This window comes from Hyperolius riggenbachi, chromosome 1 (genome assembly GCF_040937935.1).
Source record: "Hyperolius riggenbachi isolate aHypRig1 chromosome 1, aHypRig1.pri, whole genome shotgun sequence".
NCBI classification, from domain to species: Eukaryota; Metazoa; Chordata; class Amphibia; order Anura; family Hyperoliidae; genus Hyperolius; species Hyperolius riggenbachi.
In genome coordinates, this window is record NC_090646.1 from 148,290,002 (window position 1) to 148,313,171 (window position 23,170).

Genomic DNA, 23,170 nt, shown 5'->3' on the forward strand with positions numbered 1-23,170 from the left:
TGGGGGTGGGCCACAGAGCTTTGAAAGACTTTGAAAAAATGGCTGCTGCTGGAGGGGGTGGTGCTTTACCCGTCCAGTGAATTACAGCCGAGTAGGGGAGTCATTAACCCTTATTAACCCTGAGACCCCCCAATCCTGCAGCATTAAGAGACTTACATGACAGGCTCTGTCACTGGAAGTACTTTTTAAAGGGCCACTATCAAGAAAAATTTAAAAATGTAAAATATATGAAGACATATACAAAAAAATAAATTAGTCACAAATTACTTTTCTCCTATGTTGCTGTCACTTAAGCCTCGTACTCACACGGCACAAATGTTGCCAGTCGCAAAAAAAAAAAAAAAAAAAAAAAACCAGCGACAGCTCGTCGCCAGGTCCCTCTGTGCTGCGGCCGTACACACGCCGCACAGAGGGACAGAGATGCGGCGGAAGGTGTCGCCGAAGGCTCCTCCCCCCGCTGGAAGCTCCGTCGATGGTAAGTTTGTTGCTGTCGCTAGTTCGCATACACACGGCGGACTAGCGACAGTTGCGGCGACAGCTGTAGCAGGCGATTGACCGCGCCAATCGATTGGCGACAGCTCCGACGGGCGACTGTTCGGGGCGCGCGTCATACACATGGGCGACCTGTGCCACGTGGTTGCGGCGACAGTTGTAGCCCGTGTATATGGGCCATTACAGTAGTTAGTAGAAGAGTTGCCTGTTTACTTGCTGCACATGTGAGCTGTGTGGCTGGAATGGGCGGGGGAGGGAGCCCCTGACAGCACTCAGCCAGACAGCAGTAAATGCCATGCCTTTGCCCTTTGGATTACTGAGGAAAGAGAGGGATCCAGCTGTTGTCACGTGGATGCCTGGGATGAAGTAGGAACATCGCGGAGGTACTACAGAGCGGCCCCGAGTCCTGGCAGCTCAGAGGAGGGATCGTGGGCAGGCCACATACACGCTCGTTTTAAAGAATTCTTAATGTAAGTGCAACATTTTATTGCGTTTTTTAATTAAAAAGAAGTTCATGCCCTATCGGAGCGCTTCTTTTCCTTTTTTCACTGTCTTCAGCATCTGGAACGACCCAGCGAGAAGCAGCTCCTAAGTGCACCAATTAAGGACAATACCTTTTATGTGTACACAAAACATGAGTCTATTTAGATTTTAGAGTCTATTTAGCGCAGGGTAAAAAAAAATGTCTTAGTAGTTACTAGAAATCTGACAGAATCAACAGGTTTTGGATTAGTCTATCTCTTCATGGGGATTCTCTGCAACGGTTTTATTCTTTATAAAGACATTCCCTGAAAAGGATTTATACAACAATGCAGGCCAGCCTCCCTGCTCTCCACACACTTTTTTTGGCAGTTGGACAGAGCGCAACTGCCATTCACTAAGTGCTTTTGAAAATAAACAACAAAACCCAGAGAATCCACCATGAGGAGATGGGCTAGTCCAAAGCCTGTCAGTTCAGTCAGATTTCTACTACCTACTGTAAGTGACCGCAAAATAGGGAAAAAGTTATTTATGGCTCATTTTACTCTGGAAGAAACTTATTTGTTTATGTTTACATGTATTTTAACCACTTTACCCCCACGCGTACAAATTTCTCCGTCCCTTTTTCCATCCTTTCACCACCAGGGACGGAGAAATCCGTACTTTCCGCGCTCCCGCCGCTGCCCGCGCTCTCACTCGCACTCCCGCTCGTAAACACGCCGCCGGCCACTCGCCCGAAAATCCATTCCCGTTCGTTGATCTAAGCCCCGCAATGATCCGCTGCTTCTCCGATAATGGACGCAAAACTGAAAAAAAAATGCACCTTTATTTCCAAACAAAATATTGGTGCCAAACATTGTGATAGGGACATAATTTAAACGGTTTTATAACCGGACAATGGGCAAATACATTTCATGGGTTTTAATTACAGTAGCATGCATTATTTAAAAACTATAATGGCCGAAAACTGAAAAATAATAACATTTTTCCAACATTTTTTCCTATTTTCCCATTAAAACACATTTAGAATAAAATAATTCTTCACATAATGTCCCACCTAAAGAAAGCCTAATTGGTGGCGGAAAAAACAAGATATAGTTCATTTCATTGCGATAAGTAATAATAAAGTTATAGACGAATGAATGGAAGGAGCGCTGAAAGGTGAAAATTGCTCTGGTGGTCAAGGGGTAAAACCCCTCAGTTGGGAAGTGGTTAAATTTTACGATTTTCGCGATAGTGGTCCTTTAAATGCTAATAAACTAACCATATCATTATGATATGTCACATCTGAGGGATGTACTCTTTAACCACCCTGGCGTTCTATTGAGATCGCCAGGGCGGCTGCGGGAGGGTTATTTTTTAATTAAAAAAAAAACTATTTCATGCAGCCAACTGAAAGTTGGCTGCATGAAAGCCCACTAGAGGGCGCTCCGGAGGCGTTCTTCCGATTGCCTCCGGCAAGCATAGGTAACTAGGGGCTTCCGTATGTATTCAGAACCCGCCCAGTACAGTGATGATCTTGACTTCGTCAAAATTTGGCAAGAGGAACATCTCGAGCATGCTAAACGCAAGATGGCTATTGTTTTGGCTCGCAACCAGAAGGAGTATGGCTTGGTTGAGAGTAAATTGATGGTATTGAAAGACGAACTTAAGTCCCGAATTAATCAGGAGTTGTATCAAAAAATGTTGGATAAAGTTGAGAAAAGGTTGATCCCTATACAGAATGAAATTAAAGATAGGAAACAAAGGAAATTTTTGCGGGATAAAGAGGACTATCTTGCGAATAGAGTGTTTACCTGGAATAAAGGGAATACCACACCTAAAAAACCACAATGGCGGAAACCACAACCTAGAAGTCCCAAACCCAGGGGACCTGTTGCTAACTTGGACTCGGGGTCAGATAATGGACTTACTGAGGATGAAGGCCATATGGGGGCTGGAGGGGTTCCTGGCCTGGGAAGAGGGGGGCAGCGCCCTTTAGACGTAGGAAGAGGAGAGGGAGGAGGAGGGGGCGCAGGTCCAAGCAATCCCAAGAAAAGGAAACAGGTGCATTGGAAAGGAGTGAGGAAGTAGGGGGCCCTCTAGTCCCTTTGGGAGTTCCCGTGTCTCCAGTACAGATTGGCTCTCATGATGTGAAGGACTTCAAGGTTATTAATTTGTCAGATGTGATGTTATCTCAGGATTGTGTTTCTGTCTTGTCCAAGGGTTTAAATTTTTGTCTCACTAGTAAATTTCGAATAAACACTTTTGAAGCAGATCTCAATGAGGCAATACGTAAGATGAATGTGCACAGGTTTTTTTCCTGTAGGAACGTGGAAACCAGTGGGAGTGTTGGGGCCAACACTGGGGAGGTAGTGACTACCCAGGTGTCTGGATTCGATGAACGGGATGAGGAGACTCTGACCATACTCAGGGAGTTGCTCATGGAGAGTGGGGGGGTGGAGGGGGGGGAGGAGACCTGTGCGGGTAGCAACAATGTGCGCCTGCGCAGGTCTACCTTCTCCCCCCCGGTCTCCCCTGGGAGCCCCTTGGATATTTTCCAGAAAGAAGTTTTGAATGGGGTCAGGTCTTGCCTCTATCCCGAGGATCGACCAAACATTACCGAAAAAGAAAAATTTGCTCTTAACTGGTTAAAGTCTCGTGGAGACCTTGTGTGTAAGCCCGCGGACAAGGGGGGTAACATTGTGGTGATACCAACTACTATGTATGTGGCGGAGGCCAATAGGCAGCTTGGGGATGTTTCCACATATGTTAGATTAAGGGGGAACCCTATTGAAAAGGACAAGACTGAACTCCGTGACCTCCTGAATAGGGGGATGGAGTCAGGTTTTTTGTCCAAAAAGGTGTATGGAGACTTGTTTGTGGAGTCCCCCAGGATGCCTGTTTGGTACTACCTGCCTAAGGTTCATAAAACCTTGGTGAACCCCCCCGGGAGACCAATGGTCTCCGGGGTGGGTTCACTGACTGAAATGTTGTCTAAATTTTTGGACTTAAGATTGAGACCTTGCCTCCGGTCTGTTGGGTCCTTACTACAGGACACAGTGGACGTTTTGCAGGTCATAGAGTCCTTTGAGTGGCGGAGTGGTTTCCACCTCGCGACCATTGACATTGTCAGTTTATATAGTAGGATCCCCCACGGGAAGGGGCTGGACGCAATTCACCACATCCTGAATGATTTTGGCAAAAGTGAAGAATATGTAGAGTTCATGTGCGAATGTCTCAAGTTTGTATTGGAGCACAACACGTTTAAATTTAATGGAGACTGGTATAGACAGGTATCAGGGACAGCAATGGGGACCCCGGTAGCCCCCACATATTCCAACCTGTTTTTGTCAGTTTGGGAAAATGAGAGAATCTGGGCACCCACAAATCCTTTCAGACAGTCCTTAAAACTTTGGCGACGGTACGTGGATGACATCCTGATTGTCTGGGGTGATAGCCAAGGAGAATTTGATGAATTTATTAAGTGGATTAATTCTAATAATATTAATATGGAGTTCACTGCGAATTTTGGTGACACCAGAATAGAGTTTCTGGACCTCATGATAGAGGTGGGGAATGAGGGTCTTAGCACCAAAGGGTATAGGAAAGCCACTGCCACCAATAGTCTCCTACATTTCGATAGCTACCACCCCAGACATGTAAAGGATGCCATCCCGTACGGCCAATTCCTCAGACTTAAGAGGAATAATTCAGATACAAATGAATTTGAAATACAGGCTCTGGAGCTCACCAATCGCCTCCTAAAAAGAGGGTACCAAATTAGGTCCATTGAACAAGCTTTGGTAAAAGCAAGATCTATGCCCCGGTCCCAGTTGCTTAACAGAAGGAATAGAAGGGACTCTGGGGAGAAAAGGTTCAATTTTATTTTTGACTATACTCCCATGTCGAATCAGATCCAACAGGTGATACGGAGCCATTGGCATGTGCTATCTTTAGATGAGCATTTAAAAGAGGTCGTTGGTAAACCTCCTAGAGTGAGCTTTAGACGAGGAAATACCATTAAAAAGAGGTTGGTTCAGAGCGAATTTAAACCAATTAAATCCAAATCGACAAACTGGTTGACAGAGAAAAAATGGGAAGGTAACTTCTCGTGTAGGCATTGCTCAGCGTGTAAATTTGTGAGGAAGGGCAAGGTAGTCCAGATAGGAGTCACTTCATGGCATATTAAAGAATTTATTAATTGCAGGTCCCGGTATGTGGTGTATTGCATCTGGTGCCCCTGTGGGAGATTCTACATTGGGGAGACCACTCAGCCACTTAAGGACAGATTTCTGCAACATAAAAGGTCAATCAGAAGTGGGGTGGGTTCACGCCGCATGATAGACCACATTAATTCTTGCCATGGAGGTGATGCAGACTGCTTGGAAGTGGCAGGCCTATTAAAAAATCACAGATATGTCTAGGGGGGGTTCAAAGGAAGAACTGTTATTACGGAAGGAGGCCTCTATTATCTCAATGACTAATGCGCTGGGGAACCTAGGATTTAACGATAGAAACGAAATTTCAGCTTTTTTAAAATAATTGTATGGGTTTTATCTGTATAGAATTGTATGTGTATTGGACACCCCTCCATTAATGGGTTAATGTTCCTGTATTTGTTGTGGAATGTACCCGCCCTCTGAGTCAGGTATATAGGTGGGTTAGAGGGAGGAAGGGGTAAGCCTTGGTGTCCTGAGGAGGCGTGACTACATGCGAAACAGCTGTTGACACAGGCGGCTTGTACTCGTTGCATATGTAACCGTGCTTAAATAAACTACCTCTTGCTTTGGAGTGCCGGAGTCCGTCTTCTTCATTCATCAATAAGTAACAAGGAAGGCTGCAATGAGCAGCCTTCCTTGTTTGGCTTTCCTCGTCGCCATGGTGACGAGCGGAGTGGCGTCATGGACGTCCGCCGACGTCCTGACGTCTGCCGCCTCCGATCCAGCCCTTAGCGCTGGCCGGAACTATTTGTTCCGGCTGCGCAGGGCTCAGGCGGCTGGGGGGCCCCGATCAGGCAGCACACGCGGCTGGCAAAGTGCCGGCTACGTGTGCTGCTCTTTATTTCATCCGAATCGGCCCAGCAGGGCCTGAGCGGCACCCTATGGCGGTAATGGACGAGCTGAGCTCGTCCATACCGCTAAGGTGGTTAAGCAATGGTTATGTACCAAGGTCACTTTTACAGGATCACGTGTGACTACAGACCTCTGACCTGTAGATCTCTTAGTAAATCCAGGCCTACAAAGACTTGTATTGTTAAAATGGAAATGCGTAGTTAAAGTGATAATTTTTATTAGGGGGTAGATTTAAATCTCAAGCATGTCAAACAACCCTGGTTTTAGCAAAGCAAATATACAAACCAATATTAAACACTACTTTATATAGCCATGGTCGTCTAATACAGGGCTTTTCAACCATTTCCCTAACCGTACCACTTTTACTGCTTGAAAAAAGTAATGTACTACCACTGCGCAGTAGATCTGACCCGATCGGGCTCGGCTGTTTCTACCAGATTCTGAGCGGAGAGCTGCTAATGTGCATGCGCGCACACCGACAAGGAGATCTTTGGGAGGTCCCAGCGCTGGATCCCTTCTACTGAGGAGGAAGGGAGAAGCCTCTTTAGGATCCAAAGGCTTCCCCCTCTAAAGGTAAGTACCCCTCAAGGGCACTTTTTCCTTAAAGGGAACCTGTACTGAGTAAAATTATTTAAAATAAACACGAGGTAACTTCAAATGAACATTAAATAGTTACCTTGCCATCAGTTCCTCTCAGAAGCTCACCATTTTCTTCTGACAATAATCCCTTCCAGGTCTGATAACATTTTGTCAGAACTGAAATATATCAGTTGCTGTCAGTTATATATCAGTTGCTGTCAGTTATAGCTGAGTGGACAACTGATGTGCCCAGTAATGTCCATGTTCCCCTATGGCTCAACTGGGCGATGTTACAGTTCAACAGTGTGCTGACCAGAAAGCTGTAATGGGGTAATGACCATTTTTAAAATGGAGGACGGAGAATTCCCTTGATCACAGTGGACAAACAGGATGCAGGAGAGGAGAAAGAGGTTGATAAGTAGACTACACGGGAAGTAAGTATGACTTGTGTATGTTTATTTTGACTTAATTTTTAGTTCAGGTTTTCTTTAAAGGGGAACTGAAAGAGAACCCGAGGTGGGTTTGAAGAATATCATCTGCATACAGAGGCTGAATCTGCCTATGCAGCCCAACCTCTGTTGCTATCCCAAACCCCCCTAAGGTCCCCCTGCACTCTGCAATCCCTCATAAATCACAGCCACGCTGCTGACAAACAGCTTGTCAGAGCTGGCTGTGTTTATCTCTATAGTGTCAGTCTGCTGCTCTCCCCGCCTCCTGCAGAACTCCAGTCCCCGCCTGCATCCCCTCCCTCCCTGCTGATTGGAGGGAAGGGACGGGGGCAGGGACCGGAGCTATGCAGGAGGCGGGGGAGCAGCTGAGACTGACACTACAGATGTAAACACAGCCTCACAGCATGGCTGTGATTTATGAGGGATTGCAGCGTGCAGGGGGACCTTAGTGGGGTTTGGGATAGCAACAGAGGCTGTGCTGTATAGGCAGATCCAGTCTCTGTATGCAGATAACATTCTTTAAACACACCTCGGGTTCTCTGGAAGTAAGAGGTATACGGAGGCTGCCATATTGATTTCCTTTTAAACAATACAAGTTGTCCGGCAGTCGTGCTGGTCTACTTGGCTGTAGTAGTGTCCTGAATAACACCACAAACAAGCATGCAACTAATCTTGTCAGATCTGACAATAATGTCAGATAAACGTGATCTGCTGCATGCTTGGTTAGGGTCTCTGGCTAAAAGTATTAGAGGCAGAGTATCTGCAGCATAGCCAGGCAACTGGCATTGTATAAAAGGAAATAAATATGGCAGCCTCCATATACCTCTCACTTCAGTTGTCCTTTAAAGATACACTTTAAGAAAAGGGGAGTATATGGGAGGGGAATAGCAGGAATGATTGGTGGAGGTAGGACGGGACCAGGACAAGTGGCAGACAGGCAAACTTGGAGTGTACCACTGTTGGTACACATACCACAGGTTGAAAAGCCCTGGTCTAATATACCGGTCCAAGTAACAATGCAAATAGTCCACAATTATAACATTGATAAAACAATCAGAGGGGTTAAATCCTCTTACCGTGGGGAGTTAAATCCACTATCTACAGTGATGCTACTGCTGTCCATACTGTCCAGGCGAGCTGAATGTGTAGCTCGCTGGCTGCCACTGCTGTCAGTTTCCTTTGGATTCAGGAGTGTGAGGTTTTTCTCGAACTTCCTCTGTATATCCCTTTCCTTCTCCCGCTGTAGCAGCCACTGCATTGTCCCCACATCATCTCTATTTTTCTCCTCCTCCGCTGTCTTTTGCGTTCCTTCCTCTGACTCGTCATCTTCAGAGACGTTGTAGTAATCAAAGGATGCTTCCGTATTTCCTGCTGGCTCCTGTGGCCTCGGAGAGACGGCAAGGTTTGGGGTAACTGAGGTGGTAATAGGTTGCTCAAAATTCTCAATGCTTGCTGGCAGTGTTTCAGGAGAAGTCTTTTGGTGCGATTTCAGTAAATTCACACCTGATTTATGAAAACTGTTCACAGATAGACTATTGTGCAAAGGTTTGAATAGAGTATCTTTACTGAATATTTCTTTCCTCTTGTCAAGGCTGCTTGATTCCGCATTATGATGTGGCACCAATCGACCATTTGCAATCACCTCTGGGCTCTGGCCAGAAGCAGCAACTGACAGATTACCAACAGTACCTTTTGGCGAGTCTTCTTTGTATTCCCCTTGCTCTCTGGCTATATGTTGCTGTGGTTTCTCAGCAGGAGAAAGTCTTTTCAAGCCTTCTGTTAGACTGGATATATCAATATCCTCTTTATTTTTTCCTAAAGGGGATGGAGCGGTAAGAATTGTTTCACTAGATGTGTTACACTGAAAATAATCATCTGCTGTTTTTTTGGAACAAGAATTAAGTTCACTGTAGGAGGATAAAGTCTCTGGAAGTTTGCCTTGTTCCAATAGGCTACATGATTTAGGAGTATCTGCACCACCACTAGCTATTTCAGGAGTACATGGGTCTTTGTAAGAAAGAGTTCTTTGATGACTCAAGCTGCTATGGGATGGCCTTAAAGTGCCATCATCTATATAAGACTGGCTTGGTGTTTTATCATCAAGACTGAGGCCTTCACCCAGGTCATCCGGTGTACCTAAAGAAGCACCACTTAAAGGTCCCTTTGAATTATCCATTGATCTAGATCTTTCCTTGGCTTTATTTGATCTTTCATTTCTTGACCTTCTATCCTGTGTATGGCTGTGGCTTCGATGGACCTTGGAATGTGAGCTCCCCCTTGAGGGCTCAGGAAAAGGCATTTCAGTTCTCCGTTTGGCCAGTTCTCCTGACACATCCCATTCGGGTGTAACAGGAAAATGAGATTCAATCATGTTTGGATTACTGAGCACTACAAAATTCTCCCCTCCCTTGCGCTCCATTATGAAACAACCTTCCCTTGGTGAACGATTCCGAGGATGATAGAACTCATACTCTCTCTCTCCGGGTAATTCTAAGCGGGAGCCTTCAGAAGGGTCACCTTTGGAAGCCCTATTCTTGCTATGTGACCGAGATTTTCCATGAGTTTTTCTGTGAGTCCTGCTTCGTCTGCTTCTACCGCTATGGTGAGCTGATGAACCAGCTTTGCTCCTCTGAGATTTTTCTTCTTCAAGTTTTTTCATTAGTGCAGTGTGCCGTACTACATTTTCCACTGTTAAGTCTGGATTTATTCGCCTAATTATCTCCATCTCTACTTCACGGGGTATAGTATTTGGGGTGTCATCATCCCTAAGGGGCCATTCCTCTGGAGGGAACTGGGCTGAAAAATTAGCCAGTTGTTTTGCCTTGTCCTTTTTAAAACTTAGCCTAAATAATTTCAGACCAAATTTTTTAGATGGCTTATCCCCATCTTTAGGTTTTGAAAGGGTTTCGGTTTTATAAGAATAATTTATAGTACTTTTGCTTTTCTCTGTAGGGGGTATCTGGCACATTGAAGGAGGACAGTAAGAGTCTTTGCAGTCTTTTGCAGATTTCCTTTGTAAGGTAGATGCATGGATGCTATGCATATCTTCTCTGCAGCAATGACAAGAGTCGCAGTGGTTTTTGGAGAGAGTTCTGTCCCTGACACACCCTGAAGGGGATGGCGTGATATTTCCTGGTTGTGGAGAGGTACACTGAGACCGGTCAGGTATCCTCTCATCCAAGTGGTACCATTTACTGTTAGTTCTTATAAGGGATGGGGTTATGAAATAAGTCTGCGGGGTCACTATAAAGTATCCATCTGGGGTTGGATAGATCTTCCTCTCTCGGACAAGCATATTGAGTGTATGTCGCAGAATTTCAGGGCTTGGGGTTGGCACACCTGGATAAAAAACACCAAAAACAAAAAATTAGTAACATCGACACAAAAAAAATGTAATATTACAACAGTGTATAATATTTAGAACAAAGATACAAAACATATTATGCATTATTCGCGTTGGAGAGAATCACATCTGGCGAAAGCAACAACAATAAAAAAAAATCTAAGTGGTGACACTTTAATAAAGGAGGTCTAGTGTGCAAAACAATAAATAGCATTCAATTAAGGTTACAATAAAAATATGAATATAAAAGGGTAGAACAAACTTTATTGCAGCAGTCAACTGGTGTACTATAGGTAGGACTACTTAATGCCTACCACACAAAGTTTAGATATGTTCTAGTGAACAATCTTTAATAGCAAATGTGAATATGTCTCAGAGCCAATCAAAGCTACAAAGTACATCCTTAAAGGACTGCTATCACAATTTTTTTTTTAAAATGCATGTATATACATACTTCTATGAAACACATCTCTACCAGAGTAAAATGCACTATAAATTACTTGTTTTTCTATGGTGCAGCCTTTCACAGTAAGCAGTAAATATCAGAGATCTAACAGCTTTTGGACTAGTCAATCTGCTCATGGGGGTTCTTAGTATTTCCTTTGAGCCAAGTTTACAGTGCTCAGTTGCCTTGCAGAATAGTTCTGCTTTTCATCTCACTGCCCATACAATTCTATGGGCCTGTTCAGAGTACTGTGTTGTAACCAGGGCTAGAGAGTCAGGTCAAAGCAATTTTTGGGTACCAGGAGTTGGAGGTTTGATAAACGGAGGAGTCGGATGATTTCTGTACAGACTCCACAGACCTGCCAGAGCTGTGGAGTCGGAGTCGAGGAGTCACACCAATTTATGGGTACCTGCAGTTGGAGGCTTCATAAACTGAGTCAGAGTATTTTTGTATGAACTCCACAGCCCTGGCTGTTACTGATCATGTTATTATAAGTTGCTGCATGTAGGCTTTGTATTCATCTGTATGTCCAGTCTGCATTGCAGTTCACTCATAACGCGTGTTATGCAACTGACCCGACTGTAAATACAGTCTTACACTTTACAAAAGCACCCCCTGTAATGGATCAATATACAGATGCCTGCCGGCCTCTCTACTCATTTGCACACTCTTGACAGCTGGACTGAGGGAATGCCGCTTTTGAAAATAAAGAAAACCCTAAAAATGCCCTTTGAGGAGATGGACTAGTCCAAAACCTGTCAGATTTTTTTCAACCTATTGTAAGTGACAGCAATCTAGGGATAAAAGTAAATTATAGTGCATTTTACTCTGTAACAATGGTAGAGGTTAGACACATGCATTTTCAATTTTTCAATTTTCACAATACTGGTGGTCCTTTAAGTCTTGATTATGCACAGATAAAGGCACAACCACAGTGTAAGCAAGAATCCTACCAAATTATTATATATTTATACAGTGCTGATATCTATCACATTCACAAAGTATAGTCTATTAACCACAAAATCAGGCCATTAACTGTTTGTCAGAGCAGCTCACAATCTAATCCCCACCACAGTGATAGTCTAAGAACAAATTTTATGGGGGTAAACACAACGAGAACATACAGACTACATACAGATAGTGCTTTGGTTAAAAGCTGAACCTGGGACCCAGTGTTGCTATCCTCTACACCAGTGTTTCTCAACATTTTATTGGTATGTACCCCTTTTAAAACCCTGTACTTACCAAGTACCCCCTAGCATAGTAAACATTATCACAAGTACCCCTTGACAAATTTATATTTAATCGTAGTACATGATAATTAGTTCTTAACAATTTCTAAGCATTTATTATTGCTTTTAATCACTTAAAACACGAATTTGGTGTTTTTTTTAAATACGATTTATCATTTACTAAAACTCTAAATTTGTTATTCTTGGTCAAGTACATAAAGCCTGAGTACCCCCTGGAACCATCAGAAGTACCCCCTGGAGTATGCATACCACATGTTGAGAACCTAGGCTCTACACCACTGTGTAGCTATGCACCAGCATGCTCTTAGTAAGCACGGAAACGCCTTGCAGCAATCTATTGGAATCCTCTTTGTCAGGAATATAGCAGCTAGTTATGAGGCTGATTATGTAAGGATAACAGGAACATATTTCTATCATTTTTCTAATCTGCTATGTTGTAGATATGCCAGGCTAGATTCCTGGACAGTTAATGTGATTGTGTGGGTGGGTCAATAGACCTACATTTGCATCTAAAGAGGACTTCAGTGAATAGAGCTGGGGTAATCAGACAATGGCCATGGTCTGCTCCTAACTGGGAGATGGGAAATCTCTGCAATTAGGGACTGTCTGCCTAGGATCTAATTTGGAGATGGCTATTCAGGCCAATACTGTCAACAATGTGTTTGTCACCTGTAACTTGGACTAAGGAAGTTTTTTCATGTATGTACTAAAGTACACTTTTCACATGTGGATGTTAGATTCTGGAAATGGAATTGCTTTGAAATCTGTAAGTGTAAACAGGGTACTTGCTGTTCTCAGGATATAATCTTACCTGTGAAATCTGCAACCTTCAAAAAGCTGAAACAGCAACCCTTTGAAGTTCACATATCACAGGAAGATTATGACAAGCGTTCGGTGATGTCACAAACGGGGAAATGGCATTAGTTCCTGGGGGCTGGGCATTAAATGCCCCAGGGGACACTTCAGACTATTTTAGCTGGTCCAGAACAGTCACAGGGATCTTCTCTCGAGAGTAGCTCATTGCTAGAGATGATCCCGAGGAAAATCGGTAAATCCGCGTCTCTCCACGGTTGGACATTTGCGATGGTAAAGGTTCACTTTAGTTTATTCCATTTTTATTTTCGGCAACTTGTCTTGTGTGTATTTTTGTAACTTTTATCTTTGTAATCTTTTGTATATATTCTGTTCTGCATTGTTCCACTTTTTTCCCTGGAATATTAAATTATTATTTAATAAGCTTGACTTCTGCTGTACTAAACTAACACTCATAGCCTAGAAGAGATTGAAGTGCAACTGTGTATAAATCCATGCCTAATTGTATGCTTGAGCAACACTACCATATGAAATTGTAATTGCATTGTGTGTGGGGGCGTTTGTCATACGTTGGCCTAAAGCGCGCAGCTGACCCAACGTACGAAAACGCCAGTGCGAGTAGCTAACAGTATCGTTCGGAACGACTGTTAGTGGTTTTGCTTCATTACAGTGTAAGATTGCAACTGTGTGTGTGTGTGGGTGCGTGGCGTTCCCGTATTCGGCCTAAGCACAAAGCTGACCCGAATACGAAAACGCGGATTGCGCGCTGAGGACTCGACAGCAGAGTGGAAGTGTCTAGTGAACCGCTAGTGGTGGCAGTGAGAGGTGTTCTGAGGGGTCCCAGCCTTGTTTTAGCTCGAATAAGGCTGCTCCCCGCTTGATCTGGTCAAACCCGCAGTCGGGAACCGTATACGCAGGCGTGCCGCGGGCCGGTTCCTGACACTCTTCATCAGGGGTGTCAAACTCCAATACAAAGTGGGCCGAAATTGAACACTGGGACCAGGTTGCGGGCCGACCTCAATGTCTACTGGCCACCTCCCTCCCTTATAAAGTTCTCTGGTGTCTAATGGCTCCCCTCCAACCTGTATACAGTTCCCTGGTGTCTAGTGGTTCTCACTCCCTCCCCTATACAGTTCCTTGGTGTCTAGTGACCCTACTCTACACTATACTGTTCCCTATTATTTAGTGCTTTTTCCCTTCCTCACCCATATGGTTTCCCTGTTGATCTAGGGCTTCACCTCCAATATAGCTTCCTGCAAATTGGGGAAACCACTTGGGGACCAAATTTAATTTGGCCCACGGGCCGGAGTTTGACATGTATGCTCTACATAAATAGCAAATGCACAGGCACTAGGACTCCATGAAATATCCTAATTATTATTAACAAATGTTATAAAACCCTTTTCATACACACTATACCAGGAAACTATCTTCCTATAACGGTGTTTCATCATTAAAAGTCTATGGGGTTGTGGCTGCTATAACTTCTAATCCCAGTGATAACTGCAGGATAGCAGATATGACAGGAAGTCTGATGGTGTGGGCTTTAAAGATCTCACTGTACATAGCGGAATCAGATACTGGATACTACCAGAAGGCAGCTTTCTAAAGGTACATACACACCTCTGATTTTTCCAAACGACCGTTTGGACGTCTGAACGATCGGTCGTTTGGACGTCAAATCGGGCATGTACAAACGATCGTTCAGCTCATAAAGCTGGATTTGACTGATCCGCCAAGAAGATCTGTCAAAACCAGCATTATCAGCTAAACGACCGTTTGTACACATGCCCGATTTGACGTCCAAACAAATGGTCGTTTGGAAAAATCAGAGGTGTGTATGTACCTTTAGAAAGCTGCCTTCTGGTAGTATCCAGTATCTGATTCCGCTATGTACAGTGAGATATTTAAAGCCCACACCATCAGACTTCCTGCCATATCTGCTATCCTGCAGTTATCACTGGGATTAGAAGTTATAGTAGCCACAACCCCATAGACTTAAGCAATCTGCCGGATGGACCTACTCACCCACAGCGACGCGATTGCCCACCGATCCCCTTGTTCGCACCGCACTGCAGCCCACTTCATGATGTCACACGTCACTTGTCGTCCCTCCATCGCCCCCCCCAGCATAGCAACACAGCATGTCTTCCGCTACACAGCTGACATGCATGTGTAAAGCCTGCCCCGGCGATGTCACCCAAGGAGATCAGGTCCTGATCCCCGATGGGCGTCATCCACCAAAAGGTGTGTACGCACCTTTAGGGCTCCTTGCCATTGCACTGCAGAGCCGTGCAGCTCTGCGTTGCCAGTCTCTTCTGGGTGTGAATTGCAACACTTGAATGGAAACAGCAGACAGTGCAGTCTATGCACTTTCTGCTGTCCCTGCGATCGCATTTTACATAAGTGTGCCTGAAAATGCGGTATATAGAAACAAGGCCTTAGATGTTACCACAAAAGGTATTGAAAGCCTTGTAAAACGATACAATATATGTTTTAATAACAGAGGTGATTACCGTATGTGGAGACATAATCAGAAGATGCAATGAACCTGATACAATTCCCTTCACTTTTTCTCCTAAGTTTTCTCCTAGGTGATATTTTCACAAATTTTCGTATAAAATGCCTTTTAAGCCGCCAGCAAGCAAGACAATAGAATAATGATGACAGTACTTTTTCACCTACATTTTGGTACTTTTTCAATTGAAAAGTTCTGAACAAAAATATAAAGTCCAGTGTGTCTAAAATATATATTTTTTAACAAATCAATTAAAAAACGGCTGTAACTTTCCAGGCGATCCTCCTATCTTGGGCATGCAAAGGAATGGGTTTTACTAACTAAGCAAACTTACAATTTCCACCAGTACAAACAGAACAGCTCCATTAACAGCTAGGTGCAGAGTGTAATGGAGTCACTTGGTCACAAAAGGCACGCAGCAGGATGCAAGTTGCCCAGTTACCTACACCTTGGAAGTGATTTTGTTTCTCACGCAGTACTTTTTCATCCTTCTAAAAATAGACAGTTGTTAGGAAGTACTAACATTAGAGGTTATGGTCTTCAAAATACTGCACGACAGGACCAACAGTTAGTTAAGAGTATGTAGTTCTTTAATAATTCAAAGGCAAAAGCTGTCTGGCCACTGAATCATCAGACATGTACGTTTTCTGCATCTCAAGAGAGTCTGTTTCGCCCTGACACTGAGCTAGCAGACAGAAGATTATGTCTTGTTTGTGGCTCACAAGGAACGCTGACCCGAAGTACACCTTGTTAATAGAAGAGGCATTTCCTGTCTGCTGCATAAGTCTACAATTATGCCAGAAAAAGTATATCAAGACAAGGTTGAGATGTATTATTTATTTATTGTATTAATAAAGCGCCAACATATTACGCAGCGCTGGACATTAGTTTAGGTTACAGACAATATTTAGAGCGACATACAGCAATACGACAACACAGGAAAACAAGAAAAACCAGATCACGCAGCACAGTATGAGTACAAGGTAATGCTTAGTCAGTCACTGGATGGAGCGTGGATATTAGGCAAGTGGAGTTCACACAAAGGCATAGGATGGGTGCACAGTAATGGAGGTGCATGATCAGGTAGGACACAAAAGGAAGAGGACCCTGCCCAAAGGCTTGATATAAAAAGTAATGCAGAATAATGGCATGTAAAAGGTCTAAAAATAAGACTACTACAGTTACATCTGTAGAGTGCATATTAACCTCCTAGGCGGTAAGATTCTTTCCGGATTTTAGGCTCTAAAATTGGGACAATTTTTTCTGAAAAGATCATACAAGAGAGAATCTGCAGTAGCCCCTGCACATGAATAACCTCCCCAGTATCCAACGCTGCAATTCTCTCTCCTGTCCTCCAGGTGGCGCTCTCCCATGGTGAGATTGCCGTCTGTATTCATATGACAAACTGATCTCACCTGAGGGATTGAGAGCTTCAGAGGACCCGAAGAAGATGGGCTGCTAGCGTCCAGATCCTAAGGAGGAGCGCAGCCAGGGCCGCGCATGTACAGTAGTCCCCAACTACCAGGGTTGACTGCAGGAAAATGGATGGGAGTGGATGCACACCGAGGAGGCCACAGACTACAAGGGGCTGGAGGAAGTCCCAGGCAAGTAGAAATCCTTGTGTTTGCTTAAAGGGAACCTGAAGTGAGGAACATTATTGAAAATGAACACATGACGTAGCTGCAAATGAATATTCCATACCAACCTCACCGTCAGTTCCTTTCAGAGGCTCACTATTTTCTTCTTACAGTGATCCCTTCCAGTTCTGACAATAATTTTGTCAGAACTGAAATATACCAGTTGCTGTCAGTTATATATCAGCAGCTGTCAGTTACAACTGAATGTGCAAGGCAATGCCCATGTTTTCCTATGGCTCAAGTGGGTGATATTACAGTTTAACAGTGTGCTGACCAGGAAGCTGTTATGGGGTAATGGCCATTTTTAAAATGGAGGATGGAGAATTCCATTGATCACAGTGGACAAATGGGATGCAGGAGAGGAGAAAGAGATTGAGTAGTAGACTACACAGGTGGCAAGTATGACCTGTGCATGGTTATTTTGACTTTTTATTTTCAGTTCAGGATCTCTTTAAAGTAAACCTGAGACATCACAAAGTATACTAATCCAGAGCATGACCTCCAACAAACAAATAGAATTGCTTGCAGAGGGTTACATTTCTAAGTACTGCTTTCCAGTTTAACAATAAGGCTATTGCTAAGATGAGTTTAGTGGTGGTAAAACAGAAATTCCAAATTCCAGACATTGCCTCATTCCAGTCAGGGCTGAAGGAAGTCAAGACTCGCTGAAATAAAGTCAATCATATTACAGTAGATTCTCTGTAATCCAGCACAGACGGGGATCGGCTGATGCCGGAGAAGTGTTCTTTCTGTTTGCTTGAGACTCAATGTTAAAAATATTCCCAGCTAGTACAGTACTATCTCTCACTTTACATACATTTAGGTCCATACATTTTTCGACAGAAACAACTATTCTTATGTTGGTTCTGCACATTACCACAATTAATTTTAAATGAAATAACTCCGATGCAGTTGAAGTGCAGACGTTTGTGTTCAAAAAGGGATTGTGTTACTAAAATTTCTTTAGTCGGCTCACCTTTTTATGCATTCATTTTGTTCACCCCACTGAATTGAAGCTGGAAGTCTGCACTTCAACTGTATTTGAGTTTTCATTGTGGTAATGTACAGAATCAAAGTTAGAAAAAAAAAAGTTGTCTGTCTAAATATTTATGGGCCTAACTGTATATATCACGAACTCTGTATTAAATGGTAAAATACAGTAATTGAAACCCACAGCTGAACTCTGGTCCCCTACCTTTAGTGTCCCTACCTCTCCCTCTAGATTGTAAGCCTTCGGGCAGGGTCCTCCTCCTTTTGTGTCCTACCTGATCAGGCACCTCCATTACTGTGCACTCATGCTATGCATTTGAGTGAACTACCGTAAACTTGCTTAACCTATTTTGGTTCCTGGACGTAGAAACTACGTCCAGGAACCATGCGCGCTCCCGCGGCCGATCGCGCGCGTGCACGCGCACTCCCGGCCGCGGATTCGGTAGCCACGGAATCAATGTATCGGGCTATGGTGCCCGATCACAGATTCCTCTCCCCCGCTGAAAAAGCGACAGCTTCTCTCGGAAGCTGTGCTTTTTCTGGCTGTTTCCTCCCCGATGCGTCACTCTAAGCGTGTGTAACGCTTAGAGTGACATCATGTAAACAAACTCATGGCCGCCATCTTGTGGCCAAAAAGTAATACTACAACTGAATGTAAAAAAAAAAAAAAAATTAACACACATTTACATTATAAATGTATTGTTTACCTCCCACCCTCCCAAAACTACCCAAATAAAATATTTACTATAAAAAAACAAAAAACATTACAATAAAAAAAAACAACATGTAAATATTTACCTAAGAGTCTAAACTTTTTAAATATCAATGTAAAGATGAAATATTTCTATATTTTTTTTTATTTTAAACTTGTTAATAGTGATAGATGCAAAATGGAAAAAATGCACCTTTATTTCCAAATAAAATATTGTCGCCATACATTGTGATAGGGACATAATTTTAACGGTGTAATAACCGGGACATATAAGCAAATAAAATACGTGAGTTTTAATTATGGAGGTATGTATTATTTTAAAACTATAATGGCTGAAAACTGAGAAATAATGAATTTTTCCATTTTTTTCTTATTCTTCCTGTTAAAATGCATTTACAGTAAAGTGGCTCTTAGCTAAATGAACCCCTAAAGAAAGCCTAATTGGTGGCGGAAAAAACAAGATATAGATCAGTTCATTGTGATAAGTAGTGATAAAGTTATAGGCTAATGAATGGGAGGTGAACATTTCTCACGTGAAAACGACGGAACCTGAATGGGTTAATCTCCATGCTCCCATCCAGTGACTAAGCATTACCTTGTACTCATATTGCGCTGCGTGATCTGGTTTTTCTTGTTTTCCTGTATTGTCGTATTGCTGTATGTCACCCCTAAATATTGTCTGTAACCTAAACTAATGTCCAGCGCTGCGTAATATGTTGGCTCTTTATAAATAAATAAATAACCTTAAGGGAGCCATGGAACCCAGTCTCTAGGCACAGCAGAGCCAACAAAAAGCCTAAGAATTTTACCTTCACCACTGTGAGTACTGTCGGCGATTTGTGCTGGTTGGTTGAGACTACTGGTTAATTGAGTTCCGGATAATCGAGACTCTACTACTGTAATATAATTTTGCACATTATTACAACAACTTTAAACAAAGAACTTGTATATGGTACTTTATCTCACATTCCTCCTATCTGTACATTTATAGCCCATACTCTCTAGGGCAGGTACACACTGAACCACTTGTTTGGAGTGGTTGAAAAACATTCTATAAACGTTTCCAATAACTTTGGAAAGCCCCCCATCTGCTCAGTTTGAAGAATTGCATAGACTTCGCTGTTACTGCTTTGAAAACCACTTTACGTGCTCACATTTACTGAACTTGGAAGTAGTGGCTAGCTAACAGCAGAGTTGCTGTCACTTGGGAACACCGCAGGCAGTGGCTCAGACACAACTCACAAGGGAAATGCTTATGTGTGTGATGTGCAGTCAGTTTGCATGGTTGCACTAATGTTTAGTCAGCTGGCAGTTATGTGGTTCAGCTGCCTAACAGGTGAGAGAGTGCACCATTATCAGTGTCCAAGTAATGGATTGCTGTAGATACAACTAGTGATCAGGCTGCAGACTTCTCAAATTGGGGTTTTGGGACTTCCAGCTGGTGATTCAACAGATTTACAATAGTATGAAAAGATTGTGTAGGCAAGCTATCCCTCTACATGGGACAAAAAAAAATAAAAAAAATAAAAATCGGGCAATAGAAAATTGGATGAGCGTATGAAGCCTAAGACACACTGGCTTCATTTTGCGCATTTTCACTTCAATGAGAAAATACATTTTTCAAAACGCAAATGCATCGCAAAACGCAGCCAGTATGTATCATCCCAAAAAGGAAGCCACACACCATACAATTTTTTTTTTTACTTTCAATTCAAGAATTATAATTCATTTTCGATCAATAGTAACATTTCAAAAATCTGACTAATTTATCTCACACACAAAATAAATTATTGAAAACGCTGAAAAAAAGTGCTTGGATCTATAAATCTATATATTGATTGTAATCCCTACACCAATTTTCATTAAAAAAAAAAAAAAAAAAAAAAAAAAAAAAAATGGAAATTCGATCAGGTTTCCCAATTAAATAAAAATACAGAAGCAAAAAAAAATAAATAAAAATAAGCAAATATGCAGTTTTATAAGAGAACCAGTCAGAATTCCTTCTTTAATAGCAGAAACTTAAATGGATACTCCAGTCTTGGACCTACAAACACAAGACTTGGTACAGATCTAGGATATGTCCACCACAGAATTATGATTACTGTCATGTAATGCACTGCCCATCTTCATGGAGCTGGAGGGGACAGAAATAATGGTTACATGACTGTTATTGAGTTTTAGTGTGAGGAATCAGGCAGGCTGTATTATATACCAGTCAAGGTTTATCCTGCTCATAAGTGCTAATGTTTAAGGTCCCAGGGCTAGGTCAAAATCCTATAGCCCTTACTTGCAAAAATGATTATTATTTAGTATGTATACAGCGCCGACATCTTCTGCAGCGCTGTACAGAGTGTAATGTCTAGTCACTTCAAGTGGTCTGAAAGTCAGCATTTCTACTTAGGTTTAAAACAGTAAGGAATCTTTTAGAGCTACTATCCCAGCTTATTTAGCTTGGAAAAAAGGCGACTGAGGCTTGGTGCACACTGATCGGTTTTTTAAGCGATCCGCAAACCGTTTTCGCCTTGGAAAATGCTTGGCTAATGTATTTCAATGGGCTTTTGCACACCAGAGGTTTGCGGGTTCTTAGCAAACCGCAAACGTGGGTCCTGCAGCACTTTTGCGGTTTTCGGAAGCGTTTCTACCTCAATGTAAAGTATAGGAAAAGCTCAAACCGCTCTGGAAAATGCTAGATAAGAGCGGTTTTCCAGGCGTTTTTGTTACAGAAGCTGTTCAGTAACAGCTTTTACTGTAACAATATTTGTAATCTGCTACACAAAAACCCTCCAAAAAACGCTAGGCATGTTTAGAAAACGTCTCTAAACATGCCTAGAATCGCTTTTCAAAAACCACTAGCGTTTTGAGGATCTGCTAGAGGTTTTGGTGTGCACTGGGCCTGAGAGGTTGCCTGATTAACATGTATAAATACTTCCGAGGAAAAGCCTGGCAGATTAGATTTTTGTCCCTAGGGTTGTACAATAAACAAGGGGACATGATCTGCTTATGGAGGAAAAAAGTTATTTAGAAAGGGGTCCTTCACGGTGAGAGTGGTTAAAATCTGGAATATTTTACCTCAGGAAGTAGTTATGGCAAACTCTATAGCTGCACTTAAAGAGGGCTTGGATGCTTTCCTTGCATTGAAGGGCATCCATTGCTATAATTAGTAGGTAATTCCCGGGAGAGTTGATCCAGGGATTTATCTGATTGCCATCTGGATTCAGGAAGGAATTTTCCCTTTTAACCTCCTTGGCGGTAATCCCGAGCTGAGCTCGGGGTATGCCGCCGGAGGTCGCCGCTCAGGCCCTGCTGGGCCGATTCCAATTCTGTAAAAAGCAGCACACGCAGCCGGCACTTTGCCAGCCGCGTGTGCTGCCCGATCGCCGCCGCTCCGCGGCGATCCGCCGCGTGCAGCGGCGAAAGGGGGTCCCCCCAGCCGCCCGAGCCCAGCGCAGCCGGAACAAACAGTTCCGGCCGGCGCTAGGGGCTGGATCGGGCGGCTCTGACGTCAGGACGTCGACTGACGTCCATGACGTCACTCCGCTCGTCGCCATGGCGACGAGGAAAGCGAAACAAGATAGGCCGCTCATTGCGGCCTATCTTGTTACTTTCGATTGCCGGAGGCGATCGAAAGTACGCTTCCGGAGCGCCCTCTAGTGGGCTTTCAATGCATGAAATATTTTTTTTTTAATTTAAAAAAAACCCTCCCGCAGCCTCCCTGGCAAAATAAATAAACCGCCAGGGAGGTTAAGGCCAATTGGCTCAGGCCTTGTAAGGTTTCTCGCCTTCCCCTGGATCTACTGGGATGTGCGGGTTCAGGATGATTTTTTCTTCTTCTTCTGGTTGAACTTGATAGACGGACAACTTTTTTCAACCTAACTGTGTATACACAAGAAAATGAATCTCATGGTTTATTGTGTATTACATTTTGCAACTTAAAAAAGCTAACATTATAAAGAAAGATATTAGAGGGTGTTATGGCTCCATCTGCTGGTCTATCGCTGTACTACTGCTGTACTGAACTAACATTTCTCACAAGAATATGGATTATTATAATTTATTTATATTATGCCACCATAACCCTAAATGAAGAATGTGGATAACTACATTGAGCCCAACTAAGGCAAAAACATACCACAGGATGAGATGATCAACCTGTCCAAAACAGACTGCCCCATGTTTCATTGAAAGCACTGGCAAAAAGCTGGTTTTGTAAAAACTGCTATGCATAATACAAAGCAATTAATCATGGATTATTTTATATCCTTTTAACCAACTCTGTAGACAAACTGATAAAGTACAATAAACGCCACTTCAATATTTTGACAACTTAGAGACATTTTTTTTTTAAATCTCTGGAACCCTACAGTGTACACACAGGAAAGGTCTTCAATATAGATGTCGAGTTAGA

General features: G+C 43.1%; 1 protein-coding gene across 11 annotated transcripts in view; it reads right to left on the reverse strand.

Annotated features, from left to right (window-relative positions):
• STOX2 (storkhead box 2) overlaps positions 1 to 23,170 on the reverse strand; it is a 294,752-nt gene that overhangs the window by 29,874 nt on the left and 241,708 nt on the right. For all 11 annotated transcript variants that reach the window (XM_068278720.1, XM_068278721.1, XM_068278728.1 and 8 more), the window contains one exon: positions 8,131 to 10,393. In XM_068278720.1, coding sequence (XP_068134821.1) covers positions 8,131 to 10,393 — 2,263 coding nt within the window. The remainder of the gene's footprint in view (positions 1 to 8,130; positions 10,394 to 23,170) is intronic.